Below are 19,253 nucleotides of genomic sequence, written 5' to 3'. Positions count from 1 at the left end.
TAAACCCCATCATGTCCCTCATATTAACCCCTGTGTGCCTCATATAAAGGTTACTAATATGTGAGACATGGAGGGACTAATAAAAGACCTCAGTAATGAAGATACTTAATTATTACCTCCAAGTCTCTCACATATCAGTAACTAGAGATGAGCGAGTACTGTTGGGATCAGCCGATCCGAACAGCACGCTCCATAGAAATGAATGGATGCACCTGGTACTTCCGCTTGGACGTAGCCAGCGCGCTTAACCCCCCGCGTGCCGGCTACGTCCATTCATTTCTATGCGAGCGTGCTGTTCGGATCGGCTGATCCCAACAGTACTCGCTCATCTCTATCAGTAACTCTTACACTGGGGTTAATGTGAAGGACATGATGGGGTTAATTGCTATTAATAAGAGGCGCATGGAGTTACTAAACTGTCATGCACAGGGCCAGACTTTATGTTGCTTGCTCAAGAGTATCCTGTGCCCAAAACTTACATGTACTGGCGCAAAATAACAACTCATACAATGTCGTATATCGAAGTATATTAACCTGAAATACCTCTGTCCCAAAGACACTATGTACAGTTTATACCAACACCGTATAGCGGCTGAAATACAAATTACATTCAACACAAAAGTCTCATGTGCTCTCAGAATTACAGCAACAACAAGATACACAGTTACATTTTATATCCCATACCTTATACACAGTACGAAAACCTTACCCGCGCCTGTATATACCCACTTCTACAATCACCGCAGACGAAGTCGCGGGTACCAGCTAGTAGGGTTATATGATAGAGGGAGAGCAACTATGTTTCTTCTAATCCTGGACAACCCCTTTAAATAGTTCCAGAATGCTGCTTTAATTAATAAAAAAAAAAAACAACAACAATGGACTATGCTAATTAGTATCTCTCTAATATCATCTGGGGAGTATAAGAGGGACAGTCACAGACTGAGTCTACAAAAAATAATTGTGACGGAAAACAGAGCAGGGTCCACACATTCCTGTAAAGCCTGGGTGACTGGGTGACTACATGATAGCTCTGTAGCTGATATAATGGCCACTAGATTTTCACTTCCTAGACTTGAGTACATAGAATAGAAGAGATCAGTAGAGTTGTCTGATACAGGTACAAACAAGCAGGACGCGGTGACAGAAGAAGAAGAGATCTCAGCAGAGCTTCGATTTTTGAGTGCAGATGTGCTTTAATAAAACGTTATTATCGGAATCGCTTCCATTATCAGCGGGAGTGATCTGAAAATAGAACGCGGCAGTCTGTGTATTGCACATTTGTCAGCGGTCTGCTGGCTGTTTACGACCATCTCTAGCCCGCGTCTCATTTGCTAAGGGTAACCATGGGAGAAGTTAAAGTACCCGGCTATATTTTTGGATTGTTCCTGCTGATGATAGGAACATTTCTACTAATAACAATATATTAAGGAATTGTGGCTTATGCCGCTCCCTAAAGCTTTATTCAAAGTACCTCCAAAAATAGGATTTCATTTCAGACTTGGGTTGGAGTGGCGACATTACTGAAGCTTCTTGTAATATTGGTTGGGAGATAACGGAGCCCCAGCCATTATACAGATCAGAGAGTTTTTGACCACGTACCCGATTGCATTTAATTTGGGGCCAATGGGTTGAATGTGGGCTAAGGCAGGGAGCAGAGTTTAAGGGATTGTGAGTTCTTCAGTCTTCGGTTGAGGCCCCACGTTGCGAACACGCAGCTTGTTTTGTTGCAGTTTTTTGAGTCCAAGCCAAGAATGGTCACAAAAGGAATGGGAAGTATATAGGAAGTTTGGTACTTTGCCGTATCGGGCCAGCACTGCAGTTCAGCACCTGCATTGGGACAGCAGCAGTCAGCAGTGGGAATGACATTGGAGGACTGACTGCTGGCCCGATGCTTGCGCCCAGTTCTCCTTCCATCTGCCCCGTACCCCTCTCCCCGGCACTGCAGGACGTTTGTCCCTCCAGCTGGCCGTAGCTCCCTACCATTACTATGGTTGGCGCGTCCCTGAATCTCTGCCGCCACTTTCAGGACCCTGTGTGTTTCCTTCCGGTCTCCGGTCTCAGTACCGGTCATGGCTTCCAGTGCCAGCGTCTTTACTCCTGAACGCAAATGGCCAGATTGAGAGCTCCAAGGTGAGGCCTAGTCGTGTGGCGGGGAGAAGGGGTACGGGGCAGATGTGAGAGCTGGGGGGCAGCACTGAGAGGATGGATGGGGGCATCGATGTACTGGCTACTAGAGACAGGGCACAAGCATCGGTCCAGCAGTCAGTCCTCGGATGTCATTCCCGATGCCGAACTGCTGACTGGTGCTGAACGCCGATGCCAGCCCGATAACGGAAAAGCACAGGAAGTTCTTATACGTCTACCTTCTCCTCAATCTACTCCTGGCATAGGCCCCCATACAGTACGACAAAAGGACTTCTTCCTGCGTCCGCCACTGTTTGCCGTAACCTAAATGAAGCCATAACAGCCATAGTCACCGGTTAGACGGGACTCATCGTGTCACCGTGTTATTACTCATTCATTCGTCAGACTATTTGTCACTTGTCTCATTTTATCTCACTAACGTGTTTCATCCTATTTTCCACAGAATATCCATTACTCGGGTCACCGCTGACATCTCGCTTGCCAAACGTTCAGTATTAAACAATCCAAGTAAACATGCAATTATAGAAAGATCCAATACACGATCAAGTTTAGGTAAGTTCCGGACAATGTCTTCTTCTTTGTTTTGTATCGCTGCTCAGAAGAACCATGGGAAGAATATGCAAATCTGTCTTCCATGATGTAATTAGGAAGTCAGCTGCTGCCTCAGTATTGCAAACCAATAGAGGGCGCTCACTGGAATGTGCAAGCCTGTCTTCCCTGATGTAGTTAGGAAGACAGAATTCCAGTGAAATAACTATCTTTTCTAATGGTATTCGAACTCTGGAAATGCCAGGTGGCTGCATGAAAGCTCCAATAATTCTGTAGTGGGTTGTGACACAATTGGGGAGATTTCTAATGCCTTGTATGCCTGTATTCTGGTGTACAGGGCATGAAAAAATTGGCTTTCTTGAAAGAGGGTTTGGTGTGGATAAATCCTCCATCCCCATGGTAACTTTAAAGGGGATGTCAAGTATGGACGCTCTCTATTCCTATGCGCCAGGAGAGTGGGCTTAGTTATCCAGAACTGTGAGACTGAGCTCCGATTCCGTTTCTCAGGAAGTGACATCACACCCATTGGTCACGTGGCTGCCGTTCCACCCCATTCATAAGACAACGAACGTGAGGTGGAGGAAGCTCAGTTTCATAGTCTTCGATGACCCCTTTAAGAGTAGGGGTGGGAGGGTCTTCTACTCGGGACCACATTTCATTGAGCCAAGACCTGCGTCCAGAAATTGATGCCATTTCTATTGTGATAAACCTCACCATTCCAGCCTGAGGGCGCTATTTTAGGCTTTCCATTATGGAAGCCCCATTCACATGCATGGGATTCATAGTCATCAGTTTTGATGTGTATTTCGGCACCGAATTCGCACCAAAATCTGTGGCATGTCCGATACGTGTGAAGGGACCCTAACAGTGACTGTAATGTGAGATGTCTGCTCTTGTTTGCCTATAGAAGTTTCACTTGTAGTCTATTTAGTTGCCGTATTTTCACCTTGCCCCCCCCACACATGTGATATCACCCCCCGTCTTCCTCATAATGGTCTAGTTCACGCCCGTATTCTCTCCATTAATGCCCTCCCATGTCAGAAGGTTTCGGTATGTACCGGATACACTGTATTGTGCTTGCAGTGTATTGTTTTCTGTGTGTGACGTGATACCTAGACACATAGGCCCGTCTATCAAATCTATCCTTGTGGCCCATAGAAACCAATCACAGCACAGCTTTTATTTTACTGGAGCAGTTTAGGATATGAGAGCCGAGCTCTGATTGGTTGCAACGGGCAACAAAGACCTTATAGACGGTTTTGATAAATGAGGCCTACTGTTAACCCTCTGATGACTGGTGTACAATGTAAAGCATAATTAATTAGACTTTATAACAATAATTCACGTGAAATCTACTCTCGTTTTCCATATTCATATACATTACACGGCCGCCATCAGAATTCTGCTGGCTGCCCTTGGAAACAGACAGCAACTCTGACAGCACCATGTCAATTCCCACAATGCACTGCTCTCTGGGAACAGGAAAGTAGCCGCATTTAGCATTGGTATTGAATGGCGAAGGAGACGTCATGTATCTCAGTAAAGAAAACCATGTACATTGTAACTGGAATCTTGAAAGTTTTTGTTCAAAGTGGATGTTGCGTGTTAGATTGTGTGTGTAATATGTGCGAAAAGGGGGTTTACCCACTATAGACATTTTTGGGACTGCAACTCTCTACAAAGAATCCCACCTCCCTATATCCCACACTATGGCTCCTGCTGGTCATCAGTATTAGATCGGTCAAGGCCCAATTCTCAGCCCCCATCTGATTGGACGTTTGGGCCATCTGGAGCCATGTTCTATATATACGGCTGGAAGCGACCGTGCTCCTATTTAGAGATGAGCGAACACTGTTCGGATCAGCCGTTCCGAACAGCACGCTCCCATACAAATGAATGGAAGCACCTGGCACGTACACTTTGCCGGCGGCCGGTCACCGTGCCAGGTGCTTCCATTCATTTCTATGGGAGCGTGCTGTTCGGAACGGCTGATCCAAACAGTGTTCGCTCATTCAAGTAAGTGGGAACCTGTATACTGTATGCGAGTCTGGAACTGTAGCTCCACTTCCATCCACTGGAATATTATCAGTATATGGCCCTAGTGCTTTTGGTGGCAGCAACACCATGAGACGGTGCCCAGGTCTCGGACCGATCTGATACTGATGACCTGTTCTGTGGATTAGTCATCAGTATCAATACCTTAAGATCCCGGACAAGGCTGCCCTAGGCCCTTAGGGAGGGTTCACACGGTGTAACGTGTCGCGTGATGTGGCACATCTACGCCACGGGAGCCTTTGCGGGCCGTACACGCTCCCATTGATTTCAATGGGAGCAGGGATCGTTTGTGGCCGCAAAATCACAGCCGCAAACTAGTGCGGCACATACGATCCCCGCTCCCATTGAAATCAATGGGAGCGTGTACGGCCTGCAAAGGTTCCCGCGGCATAGACGTGCCACATCAAGCGGCACGTTACACCGTGTGAACCCTCCCTAACTGTACCTCATACTCCCGAAATAAGGGATAACCTCCTGGATTCATGGAAGAGCTGGTTGGTGAAATGCTCTCACATGTGTAGGGTTCTCTGTAATTGTATATGTGCCGTGGAAATGTTATATACTAGTCACATCACAAAACAGTGGATTGCCCATTTTTGTGCCCAAGCTGGTGTGACCAAACCCAACTACAAGGCCAAATGTTGCCGAGTAGGCCAAACCTAAAGATACAAACATACATACTGCATATAATTCCATGAGAATGCCATGGTATATCGCATGCCGTAATACAGAGATATATGCCCTACGAGCATGCGAGGGCAGAATACAGGAAGAGGAGAGGGGGAATTTATATTTACACCAAGACTGGGGTTTTGCAACTAGTCTGTCGTTGTTTTTACACTATTTTTGTCCCTGTGTGCAAAGAGTTCGAGGCAGCTGTGCCAGGAGTGGGTCCACCATACCTGGCAGATTTAGCATCAATTGCGCCAGTTTTCGGGCATCAATGATGACTGCAATCTATGCCAGCCACAAGCGTGCACAGACCCTGGAGGATGCGCCTTGTCATAAGTTAGGCACATTCCCCATAGGTGTACACCGGTCTTGATCAGTCGCCCCACAGTGACTCCTGGATCGTATTATGATCACGTAGGGACTGTGACATAATGCTTGACCTGAATTTCCTGGATCCATTGTAATGCATTTGTAATGGTTTCCTATATAACCCGTGACTTGTAAAGAAAAGTTCAGATATGGTGGAATGGGAAAAAAATGGGAAAAAACTCTGGAAGACTCAAGTCGTCCAGATCTTACGTGCATGCCATTCAGTGTCGGGCTAGATGAAGCCTCGCCACAGTATCGGTATACTAATATAATGATGGTCTTCTCTAATGGGGCAACTCCTAAGGTTGTCTTAAAGGGGTTTTCCCATGAATATAACCCTACTGAAATTTTTACTCATTTAAAAGTTAAACATTTTTGCAAATATAAATAATATCAGTGTCCTCCTGATAACCAGCCATGATGTCCTTATTGTGTCCGGGTTATCTTCTCATACATGTAGTGTCCTCCTGATAACCAGCCATGATGTCCTTATTGTGTCCGGGTTATCTTCTCATACATGTAGTGTCCTCCTGATAACCAGCCATGATGTCCTTATTGTGGTCAGGTTATCTTCTCATACATGTAGTGTCCTCCTGATAACCAGCCATGATGTCCTTATTGTGGTCAGGTTATCTTCTCCTACATTTAGTGTCCTCCTGATAACCAGCCATGATGTCCTTATTGTGTCCGGGTTATCTTCTCATACATGTAGTGTCCTCCTGATAACCAGCCATGATGTCCTTATTGTGGTCAGGTTATCTTCTCATACATGTAGTGTCCTCCTGATAACCAGCCATGATGTCCTTATTGTGTCCGGGTTATCTTCTCATACATGTAATGTCCTCCTGATAACCAGCCATGATGTCCTTATTGTGGTCAGGTCATCTTCTCCTACATGTAGTTTCCTCCTGATAACCAGCCATGATGTCCTTATTGTGTCCGGGTTATCTTCTCATACATGTAGTGTCCTCCTGATAACCAGCCATGATGTCCTTATTGTGTCCGGGTTATCTTCTCATACATGTAGTGTCCTCCTGATAACCAGCCATGATGTCCTTATTGTGTCCGGGTTATCTTCTCATACATGTAGTGTCCTCCTGATAACCAGCCATGATGTCCTTATTGTGTCCGGGTTATCTTCTCATACATGTAGTGTCCTCCTAATAACCAGCCATGATGTCCTTATTGTGGTCAGGTTATCTTCTCATACATGTAGTGTCCCCTCCTGATAACCAGCCATGATGTCCTTATTGTGTCCGGGTTATCTTCTCATACATGTAGTGTCCTCCTGATAACCAGCCATGATGTCCTTATTGTGTCCGGGTTATCTTCTCATACATGTAGTGTCCTCCTGATAACCAGCCATGATGTCCTTATTGTGGTCAGGTTATCTTCTCATACATGTAGTGTCCTCCTGATAACCAGCCATGATGTCCTTATTGTGTCCGGGTTATCTTCTCATACATGTAGTGTCCTCCTGATAACCAGCCATGATGTCCTTATTGTGGTCAGGTTATCTTCTCATACATGTAGTGTCCTCCAGATAACCAGCCATGATGTCCTTATTGTGTCCGGGTTATCTTCTCATACATGTAGTGTCCTCCTGATAACCAGCCATGATGTCCTTATTGTGGTCAGGTTATCTTCTCATACATGTAGTGTCCTCCTGATAACCAGCCATGATGTCCTTATTGTGTCCAGGTTATCTTCTCATACATGTAGTGTCCTCCTGATAACCAGCCATGATGTCCTTATTGTGGTCAGGTTATCTGTGTCCTCCTGATAACCAGCCATGATGTCCTTATTGTGTCCGGGTTATCTTCTCATACATGTAGTGTCCTCCTGATAACCAGCCATGATGTCCTTATTGTGGTCAGGTTATCTTCTCATACATGTAGTGTCCTCCTGATAACCAGCCATGATGTCCTTATTGTGTCCGGGTTATCTTCTCATACATGTAGTGTCCTCCTGATAACCAGCCATGATGTCCTTATTGTGGTCAGGTTATCTTCTCATACATGTAGTGTCCCCTCCTGATAACCAGCCATGATGTCCTTATTGTGTCCGGGTTATCTTCTCATACATGTAGTGTCCTCCTGATAACCAGCCATGATGTCCTTATTGTGTCCAGGTTATCTTCTCATACATGTAGTGTCCTCCTGATAACCAGCCATGATGTCCTTATTGTGGTCAGGTTATCTTCTCATACATGTAGTGTCCTCCTGATAACCAGCCATGATGTCCTTATTGTGTCCGGGTTATCTTCTCATACATGTAGTGTCCTCCTGATAACCAGCCATGATGTCCTTATTGTGGTCAGGTTATCTTCTCATACATGTAGTGTCTTCCTGATAACCAGCCATGATGTCCTTATTGTGTCCGGGTTATCTTCTCATACATGTAGTGTCCTCCTGATAACCAGCCATGATGTCCTTATTGTGGTCAGGTTATCTTCTCATACATGTAGTGTCCTCCTGATAACCAGCCATGATGTCCTTATTGTGGTCAGGTTATCTTCTCCTACATGTAGTTTCCTCCTGATAACCAGCCATGATGTCCTTATTGTGTCCGGGTTATCTTCTCATACATGTAGTGTCCTCCTGATAACCAGCCATGATGTCCTTATTGTGTCCAGGTTATCTTCTCATACATGTAGTGTCCCCTCCTGATAACCAGCCATGATGTCCTTATTGCGTCTGGGTTATCTTCTCATACATGTAGTGTCCTCCTGATAACCAGCCATGATGTGCTTATTGTGTCCAGGTTATCTTCTCATACATGTAGTGTACCCTCCTGATAACCAGCCATGATGTCCTTATTGTGTCCAGGTTATCTTCTCATACATGTAGTGTCCTCCTGATAACCAGCCATGATGTCCTTATTGCGTCCGGGTTATCTTCTCATACATGTACTGTCCTCCTGATAACCAGACATGATGTCCTTATTGTGGTTGGGTTATCTTCTCATACATGTAGTGTCCTCCTGATAACCAACCATGATGTCCTTATTGTGGTTGGGTTATCTTCTCATACATGTAGTGTCCTCCTGATAACCAGCCATGATGTCCTTATTGTGTCCGGGTTATCTTCTCATACATGTAGTGTCCTCCTGATAACCAGCCATGATGTCCTTATTGTGGTCAGGTTATCTTCTCATACATGTAGTGTCCTCCTGATAACCAGCCATGATGTCCTTATTGTGTCCGGGTTATCTTCTCATACATGTAGTGTCCTCCTGATAACCAGCCATGATGTCCTTATTGTGGTCAGGTTATCTTCTCATACATGTAGTGTCCTCCAGATAACCAGCCATGATGTCCTTATTGTGTCCGGGTTATCTTCTCATACATGTAGTGTCCTCCTGATAACCAGCCATGATGTCCTTATTGTGGTCAGGTTATCTTCTCATACATGTAGTGTCCTCCTGATAACCAGCCATGATGTCCTTATTGTGTCCAGGTTATCTTCTCATACATGTAGTGTCCTCCTGATAACCAGCCATGATGTCCTTATTGTGGTCAGGTTATCTGTGTCCTCCTGATAACCAGCCATGATGTCCTTATTGTGTCCGGGTTATCTTCTCATACATGTAGTGTCCTCCTGATAACCAGCCATGATGTCCTTATTGTGGTCAGGTTATCTTCTCATACATGTAGTGTCCTCCTGATAACCAGCCATGATGTCCTTATTGTGTCCGGGTTATCTTCTCATACATGTAGTGTCCTCCTGATAACCAGCCATGATGTCCTTATTGTGGTCAGGTTATCTTCTCATACATGTAGTGTCCCCTCCTGATAACCAGCCATGATGTCCTTATTGTGTCCGGGTTATCTTCTCATACATGTAGTGTCCTCCTGATAACCAGCCATGATGTCCTTATTGTGTCCAGGTTATCTTCTCATACATGTAGTGTCCTCCTGATAACCAGCCATGATGTCCTTATTGTGGTCAGGTTATCTTCTCATACATGTAGTGTCCTCCTGATAACCAGCCATGATGTCCTTATTGTGTCCGGGTTATCTTCTCATACATGTAGTGTCCTCCTGATAACCAGCCATGATGTCCTTATTGTGGTCAGGTTATCTTCTCATACATGTAGTGTCTTCCTGATAACCAGCCATGATGTCCTTATTGTGTCCGGGTTATCTTCTCATACATGTAGTGTCCTCCTGATAACCAGCCATGATGTCCTTATTGTGGTCAGGTTATCTTCTCATACATGTAGTGTCCTCCTGATAACCAGCCATGATGTCCTTATTGTGGTCAGGTTATCTTCTCCTACATGTAGTTTCCTCCTGATAACCAGCCATGATGTCCTTATTGTGTCCGGGTTATCTTCTCATACATGTAGTGTCCTCCTGATAACCAGCCATGATGTCCTTATTGTGTCCAGGTTATCTTCTCATACATGTAGTGTCCCCTCCTGATAACCAGCCATGATGTCCTTATTGTGTCCGGGTTATCTTCTCATACATGTAGTGTCCTCCTGATAACCAGCCATGATGTCCTTATTGTGGTCAGGTTATCTTCTCATACATGTAATGTCCTCCTGATAACCAGCCATGATGTCCTTATTGTGTCCAGGTTATCTTCTCATACATGTAGTGTCCTCCTGATAACCAGCCATGATGTCCTTATTGCGTCTGGGTTATCTTCTCATACATGTAGTGTCCTCCTGATAACCAGCCATGATGTGCTTATTGTGTCCAGGTTATCTTCTCATACATGTAGTGTACCCTCCTGATAACCAGCCATGATGTCCTTATTGTGTCCAGGTTATCTTCTCATACATGTAGTGTCCTCCTGATAACCAGCCATGATGTCCTTATTGCGTCCGGGTTATCTTCTCATACATGTACTGTCCTCCTGATAACCAGACATGATGTCCTTATTGTGGTTGGGTTATCTTCTCATACATGTAGTGTCCTCCTGATAACCAACCATGATGTCCTTATTGTGGTTGGGTTATCTTCTCATACATGTAGTGTCCTCCTGATAACCTGTCCACAATAAGGACATCATGGTCCGGTTTCTGACAAGTCCCAGACCATAGTAAGTTCCTTCATGTAACCTTTATTTGATATCTCTAATAACAATGCCTACAACTCTATCTCCGATGCTTCCCAGGTTTGCTGTTAGGGCTTTTAGCGTGTGTTCACATGTGTCACACTTTGTTGCAGATATGCATTTTCGACTTAAGATCAGATCAATTCATCTGAATAGGGTGGTTTCTGAATGGAGATGATTTTTAGCAGAAATTTTGGCAACAAAACCTGCTGGGTGTGAACATGCTCTTACAGCGTTACTTTTGCATGTGTTTGAGGATTTCCGCCTGTGGTTTTTGATGTGTATTGGTTGGCATATCAGGAGAATAGTATTGGTTGGTAAATATATCTTCTGCCATGATAGAAAAGGACCAATTTGCCCCTTTGACCCACTTGCCGTCCATTCCTTGAGGTTCTTATTTCCTGTCCCACCACAACACTGTACGAGACATAATGAAGAACTGATACAGACTGCAACAATATATGGAGAATGGATTCTGTATAAGGTCGAAGAGGGGTGGTCTGGCTTAGCCCTTTAATATTGAATATGTGGAACACTAGTTAACATTATCTTTTATTTTGTACCATCCTTTTTTTATTGGCAGCGGAAGTTCAGAGCGAAATCGAGCGGATCTTCGAATTAGCAAGGACGTTACAGCTCGTCGTTTTAGATGCCGATACGATAAACCATCCAACGCAGCTAAGCAAAACTTCCCTAGCCCCCATCATAGTGTATGTCAAGATTTCTTCTCCAAAGGTAAGTCTGTGGCTTGCTGCAATGGGTTCTCACTTTATCAAGGTCTCCATTCTGCTGACAGACTCCCTTAAAGCTCCGTTTACCCAGCTTAAAGGGAGTCTGTCAGCAGAACCAGCATGTTAACCCAGCTCCGCAGTTAGATATGGTAGTGTCACCCTTGTGAATCGTTGCCTCTGTTGCTGAGATATCGCCATTTTATCGCCACTTATGTGATGTAGGGCTGATCAGTGACATAGTGAATATAGCTATTTTTTATCTTAAAGGGATCCTATCTTTCAGAAGGAATTTTTGGTCCCTAGCACACCGGAATAGCCTTAAGAAAGGCTATTCGTCTCCTACCTATAGATGTCTTCTGTGCGCCGCCGTTCTGTAAAAATCCTGGTTTTTACTAGTATGCAAATGAGTTCTCTTGCAGCACTGGGGGCGTCCCCAATGCTGCGAGAGAAATCTCCAGCGCCACCTCCATCTTCTTCAGGAACGTCCTCTTCCTATGTCTTCTTCTGGCGCAGGCAGTGAAACTTGTAGGCCTCGGTCCTCGGGCTGAGCCTACTGTGCATGCCTGCGGCTACAAGAAAGATGGCCGCTTACACAGTAAGTAAGCGGCCATTTTCTTGTGGCCTGTGGGCATGCGCAGTCGGCTCTGCCCAAGGCCTACAAGTTTCATCGCCTGCGCCAGGAAGACGTTCCTGAAGAAGATGGAGGTGGCGCTTGAGAGTTCTCTCGTAGTATTGAGGATTCCCCCAGTGCTGTTTGAGCGCTGGGGACCGCCTCCAGTGCTGCAAGAGAACTCAATTGCATACTGGCGAAAACCAGGATTTCTATGGAACAGCGGCGCGGAGTAGACATCTAAAGGTAGGAGATGAATAGCCTTTCTTAAGGCTAATCCGACGTGTTAGGGACAAAAAATTCCATCTGAATGATAGGATCCCTTTAAAGTCTAATCTTTTGGCGCCAACATTAACGTATACCAATGTGCAGCGACCATTGAACTCAACTGGAGCTGTGCAAATATCTGTGCAATGAGATCCCCCTAGTGGTGGCTGTAGGAAAATCATATGACTGCCAGGAGACATGTGAGAGTTGGGTCGTCCTCTTCCCCCATTGTAGTCAGGTAGGAATGACAAAAGTTAGTTTTTACCTAACAGTTTTTAATATAGGCAAATCCACCTAATGTCCTCGTAAAATGAGCCAAACAACAGCCTCGTAATTCTACCAATTATCTCTAACATCGCTCACAATTTGTAGAATATTTTTGAATATTTTAAATTGGTGTCTAATGTTTCCATTTTCTCTTACAGGTTTTACAAAGGTTGATAAAATCCAGAGGAAAATCTCAGGCGAAACATCTAAATGTCCAAATGGTGGCGGCGGACAAACTAGCGCAGTGTCCGCCAGTAAGGTTTTATTTTATTTTAACATCCCCTCCCCCTTCCTCACTTTTTTTTGTCAGCCCCATATAGGGATCACAATGTACATTTTTTTCCTATCAGTATGTCTTTGTAGAATGGGAGGAAATCCACGCATACACAGGGAGAACATACAAACTCCTTGCAATTGTTCCTGGCGGGATTCAAACCCAGGACTGCAGCACTGCAAGGCTACAGTGCTAACCACTGAGCCACCGTGTTGCCCGCCATTTCTCACTTTTTTGACTTTCGGCAAAAATTTTCCAAAAGCAACTTTTTGCAACACATTTCTAATCTGATGTACTGTCTTAAAAAATCTCAACGTCTTAGTTTTCGCCTCACAAAGGAAGAATTGCGCTCCCTCCCTCTGTGCCAAGAGACCGCCGCCTCCTGCCCAACACCCTCACATTGCTTCTGAGATACCTCTTAATATTTTAGGCAGTTTTTATAACATGTGTCTTGAACTCTGAGCTTCAACAATGCAGTAAGTTGAGAACTGCAAAGATGGGAGGATTTTCTCTGCCTAAAGTCTGAGTAGCAATATTCTTTGCAGATACAAGTTACCGGTATATAGAGATATAGTTCAGTATACTAGTACCTTAGAAGTGTAAATAACAGGGCTTTGTACCTTGAAAGAGAACATTGCTAATAAGATTCTTAGCCTGAGAAAATCCTTCCGTCTTTACAGTTCTGTCCCAGGAATATCCACATTTACGTTGCTGTCCCAGCCATGGTGTCATGAATTAGCTTCCTCATTCTGCTAGGGATAATCGTACTGTACATTCGTGGTCTATACGAAGCCTTGGCCATCAATTTATAATCCCAGAAAACTCCTTCAGTCTAAGGCCCCACGGGACGACGGGAAAAACCATGGCGGCAATTCATCGTGGTTCTTCCCGCAGCGCTTTAAACAGAAAGTTCACGGAATTTTCCTCCGGACTTTGTGTTTCAATTATATCTATAGGGAAACCATCAGCGTTTCTGTAGGTATAATTGACATGCTGCGATTTCCTAATTTGCGACGGTTTTGGAAATCTTCACTGCACGTATTTTTCTGCAGTGTGTGGATGGGATTTGCTAGAATTCCATCCGCTTTGCAGTAACTATAAAATGTTGCGGTTTTTGCCAACGCGTTTCCATCGTGGTCTAAACAAAGCGTTAAAATAGCTACACATGAATCAGCAGCGTAAGTACAAGGATTTCAGGGGCCACATTATCACTATGCCATATCAGTCCACGTGTGGTTCGCTAGAATATAATGTAAGTGATCTTCCAAAAGCAGTTACCATCTGAGGTGCGTGGTATTAAAGGGGTTAGCCGGCACCATGAAATTAGAGGTCTCCAAGTTCATCGGCGTTCCCTGTTCCGAGATCCATCTTCGAGAAGCAATCTAGAGACCGGATTCATTTAGCGATGGGGATTGTGCTCAGTAATTGTCCTTCTGTCTCAGTCGCGTCTTGGTCCTCTGTGGATTGATAGGGTACAGCCTCATGAATATTTGATCCGGGAACACATTGGCGGGCTCCGCTGTGTGCAGGTGGCGGGTTCTCTCTGTACTGGTGTAGCCGGCCTGTATCCTATCGGATTATATGGTAATAAGCAAGCACAGCAAATCAATAAGAATCACTTGTAGAAAGGCCAGACGCTACAAAGGCAATTCATTTTTTACTTCTTATTTACGTACATTTATGACAGGTCAACCCCTTGCTAGGAACGAAGGGGAAGCAGTAAATCCAGGTCTGATATTGTTATCCAGGTCTTTATGGATTGTCCGGGGTCCATTACTTAGATGATAATATATGGAAATGACATAATCAATCGTAGAATAATTCAAGAAGTATCCTCTACGTCTAGAAGAAAAAAGGTTTCACCCTAGCCATAGGCGAGACTTCTTTTCAGTAAGAGCGGTGAGATGTTGGAACTCACATGATAGGATGATGGCTGATAACTTGTACTACTTCAAGATGGTCTCCATGACTTTCTTGAAAGCAAGGCCTCATGCATACGACTGTGCAGCATCCCGAGGCTCTGTCCCATTCCCATATTTTATAGGACACCCTATATATATTGAAATGGCACGAAGCAGAAGAAGACAAGATGGAAGAGTCTCAGTTACACAGTTGGTCATGTACATAATCTTTGGAATAGGATGTTGATCCAAGGATATCATCCAATTGCCATATTTGGAGTTGGGAAGGAATCTTTTCCCCGTTAGGGTAATTGGCGTCCACCCCATGGGGTTATTTTCTTTTCCTCTAGGTCGAATTGGTAGGTTTATAGGTTGGACTTGAAGGACTTGTGTCTTTATCCAACTTTATCTACTTTGTTATTATGCTTTGATTTCTACCTATTGAGAACCAATGCTGGATTGTATGTGTATGGGGGAGATCCAGAGAGATATTTGTTGGCCAATGAGTGTCCGGGTTGTATGACCAGCCTAAATGGTAAAGAGAAATGTTTTATGGAAAATATCGGAGCTGTTGTCGCGGGACATGTTGACCAGAAGAACCTCATAGCTCATGAAGTCTTCCTTATCTAATAAAATCGAGTGCCAATTCCCATTCCGCTAGTGCAAGACTGGTTCGCCAGAGGATCCTTAAAGGAGTTGGCCAGGATTTGGAGCAAACTCAGTGGTGGTCAAGGTGGGTTTATAACAAGTAAACCGTCATGCTCACCTATCTCCGGTGTCTTGGTGTTCACTTCCAGTCTCCTTTTCCCTTCTGTCCTGGGAAGTGATGTCACCGGTTCATCTGCAGTGATCACCGAGGCCACTGTTTGGTCTCAATGGCCACGTGAGCCTCTCTGCTCTCGGCTTCTGGCATGGCAAGTCCTGACACGGAAAGAAACAGTGAATGGGCCTGGACAGCAGGGAACCGGGGATAAGCGACTATGTCTTTGTCATTGTTTGCTCCAAATTCCGGACTACTAATTTAAGTTGGCCCAGGTTCTAGACAAACCCATTTGAAGCCAATGTGGTGCCCATCACTTTCCACGAGGGTCTATTTTTTATGGGTTCATTCACAGATAAGGTTCTGGTGGTGCATACAGTGACGGTACAACGTATGATGTAATGAGGAAGTTCTTTATAATCTGAACGTAGACCCTCAGGGTAATTCCTTCTGGTGGGCACTTACGTGGCCCATACAGTGGGTGATACATCGGTATATCTTCACTAATAGTAATAGAATTCAGATTATAGGTCTGATACAATGTTCTTACTAAGCCTGTCTAATAATATTTGCTCTCTAGGAAATGTTTGATGTCATTTTGGATGAAAACCAACTAGAAGACGCCTGTGAACATCTAGCGGACTATCTAGAGGCTTATTGGAAGGCCACCCACCCGCCCAGCAGCAACCCACCAAATGCACTCCTATCTCGGACATTAACTACAGCAACGCTTCCTGCAACACCCTCTTCGGCCTCGAATGCACAGGTACAAATGATGACATGAGATAGGGGTCATTGTATATATTGCTGGTCTCCATCATGTTGTATACAGGCCTAAGCTACGACTTATAATGGCGCACTACCCTGCAAGCACCAGATACAATGTTGACTGCAAAGACAGATGCTGAGCAGCAATTTTCTCATATATTGGTAATGCATCAGCTCTCCGGTATGACGACCTGTCAAACAACTCACCATATCTCATCTTCTCGATACGCATCAGTTAGGATACGTTTTGTAATTTTCAGCTTCACTTCCAGTCGTTCAGCGAATACATAAGGCATAAAGAAGTTGTACAGGATTAGAAACCTAAGGCGGCTTTCTTTTTCCAGAAACAGCACCACATCTATCCAAGGATTGTGTTCAATATTGCAGCACAGCTATACTAAGGTGAATGGGGCTGAGCTGCCATACGAAAAAGTACCCGGGGACAGGGATGGAGCTGTTCTTGGAAGAAAGCAGCCATATGTTACTAATCCTGTACTCAGAGCCGCACCTTCCATGAGGCAAGAGGAACATCTTGCTTCAGGCGGCAGATCACAAAGTTTCTGAAGGGGTGGTGGCAAAAAGCAGGTCAGGTGTAATTAATATTAGATCTGCAGGGTTCCAGCACACAGGAACTCTGCAGATCAGTTGTACCGAGATGGTGCAGCTCTTGGTAATGTTTACCCATACTGCTCACTTGCCATACAAACTGTAGCATAAGGTGCAGCGCTGTCCCATTGAAGTATATTAACTCTTTAAGATAGGCCATTATTATAAGATCTGTGAGGGTCTGACACATGGGGCCTCCGCAGATCAGCTGTACCAAGTCGGTGCGGCTCTTGGTAATGTTTACATATCACAAGCCACGCTGCTCACTTGCCGTACACGCTGTAGCATAAGGTTTAGGTACTGCAGCACTGTCCCATTGAAGGGTATTAACTGTTTAGGATAGGCCATTAATATTAGATCTGCAGGGGTCCAACACATGGGGCCTCTGCAGATCAGCTGTACTTAGTCAGTGACGCTCTCGTTAATGTTTACAACTCATGGGCCACGCTGCTCACTTGCTGTACAAACTGTAGCATAAGGTGTAGGTACTGCAGCACTGTCCCATTGAAGGATATTAACTCTTTAAGATAGGCCATTAATATTAGATCTGCAGGGGTCCAACACACATGAGCTCCGCAGATCAGCTGTACCAAGTTGGTGCAGTTCTTGCTAATGCTTACATACCACAAGCCACGCTGCTCACTTGCCGTACACACTGTAGCATCGGGTTTAGGGGTGAAGGGGTGGTGGCAAAAAGCAGGTCAGGTGTAATTAATATTAGATCTGCAGGGTTCCAGCACACAGGAACTCTGCAGATCAGTTGTACCGAGATGGTGCAGCTCTTGGTAATGTTTACCCATACTGCTCACTTGCCATACAAACTGTAGCATAAGGTGCAGCGCTGTCCCATTGAAGTATATTAACTCTTTAAGATAGGCCATTAATATTAGATCTACGGGGGTCCGACACATGGGCCCTCTGCAGATCAGCTGTACCGAGTCAATGCGACTCATAGTAATGTTTACAAATCATGGGCCACGCTACTTACTTGCCGTACAACTGTAGCATCAAATATAGGTACTGCAGCACTGTCCCATTGAAGGATATTAAGTCTTTAGGATAGGCCATCAATGATAGATCTGCGGAGGTCCAACATGCAGAACTCCCTAAAGATAGGCCATCAATAGTACAAACTGGAGAAACCCTCCCTTTAAGGACTTTGGACATCCAGCAGAAGGTTTGAAGATTTGCATTACCTTCAATGTTCAAGATATTTCTGTCTAACCTCTGTTATCTTCTTACATCTTTCTCAGGGCTCCCAAGGAGAACAGAAAAACGACCCTCCGGCACCGGAGAAAATGGGATCCGTAGAAGAGGACGCACCTTCTGAAGAGAAAGTGACCAGAAAGTCTCAACATCGATCTTCCTCCTCCGCGCAGCACCACAATCATCGAAGTGGAGTAAGCCGAGGCCTCTCCCGACAGGACACGTTTGATAATGAGACACAAGACGCCAGAGACTCCGTTTACCTAGAGCCAAAGGATGACTACTCTTCCGAGCACGCTGATCCTCAGGAATCCCACCGGGATCACAACCATAGAGACGAATCCCACGGAGGTAGCGAACACAGACACAAAGAGTCTCGACACCGGACACATGATCAGGACAGGGAGCAGGACCACAACGATTGCAACAAACCCCGCAGTCGTCACAAATCCAGAGAACGATATAGCGAGAGGGACGGAGAGGTTTCCAGGAAACGCAACGATAACGAGTGGAATCGGGAGGTTTACATCCGCCAGTAAATTTTCGACACCTTTCTACGTGTTGACTTTTCCCCCCCCCCCCTCAATCTTGTATAAGACCCCTTACAACTTGTTTCCCTCCGTTGTAAAACCTATAGCGCCCCCTACTGTATTTTCTATGTTTTTTTTTTCTCTTTTTCTACAGTTTTTTTTTTTTTTTTCCGGCTATGGCCGATACGGCGCTTAGCGTAGGATATTCTTTTTAACTCTTTTCACCTCGAATTGCCATGGTTCCTCCACCGACCTGTTACCAAACCATGTGTTTAGCCGTTTTCTGTGACAACCACTTCAATGCTGTACGTTGCCATCAAGATATTGTTGCTGTTCTAAAGCAAGTGATGATGTTTTGTAACCTCCTATTTTTAGAAAAAAAAAACAAAAACAAAAAAAACTATTTCGGGCATAAAAAATGGTGATTTCACGATTTTTTTTTTTTTTTCCTTCCATACGTGTTCCACTTTTGCA

At 44.8% G+C, this 19,253-nt stretch overlaps 1 protein-coding gene across 7 annotated transcripts in view; it reads left to right on the top strand.

Moving 5' to 3' along the window:
- The window catches only part of CACNB2 (calcium voltage-gated channel auxiliary subunit beta 2), a 207,039-nt gene extending 188,155 nt beyond the window's left edge, over positions 1 to 18,884 (top strand). For all 7 annotated transcript variants that reach the window (XM_075271719.1, XM_075271724.1, XM_075271722.1 and 4 more), the window contains 5 exons: positions 2,591 to 2,700; positions 11,443 to 11,594; positions 12,893 to 12,988; positions 16,250 to 16,435; positions 18,297 to 18,884. In XM_075271719.1, coding sequence (XP_075127820.1) covers positions 2,591 to 2,700; positions 11,443 to 11,594; positions 12,893 to 12,988; positions 16,250 to 16,435; positions 18,297 to 18,788 — 1,036 coding nt within the window. In that variant the 3' untranslated portion in view covers positions 18,789 to 18,884. The remainder of the gene's footprint in view (positions 1 to 2,590; positions 2,701 to 11,442; positions 11,595 to 12,892; positions 12,989 to 16,249; positions 16,436 to 18,296) is intronic.
- Positions 18,885 to 19,253: the final 369 nt, after the last annotated feature.

The sequence above is a fragment of the Leptodactylus fuscus genome, chromosome 4 (assembly GCF_031893055.1).
Source record: "Leptodactylus fuscus isolate aLepFus1 chromosome 4, aLepFus1.hap2, whole genome shotgun sequence".
NCBI classification, from domain to species: domain Eukaryota; kingdom Metazoa; phylum Chordata; class Amphibia; order Anura; family Leptodactylidae; genus Leptodactylus; species Leptodactylus fuscus.
Note: the sequence above shows the minus strand (reverse complement) of the source record. Positions and strands in the feature narration are given on the sequence as shown.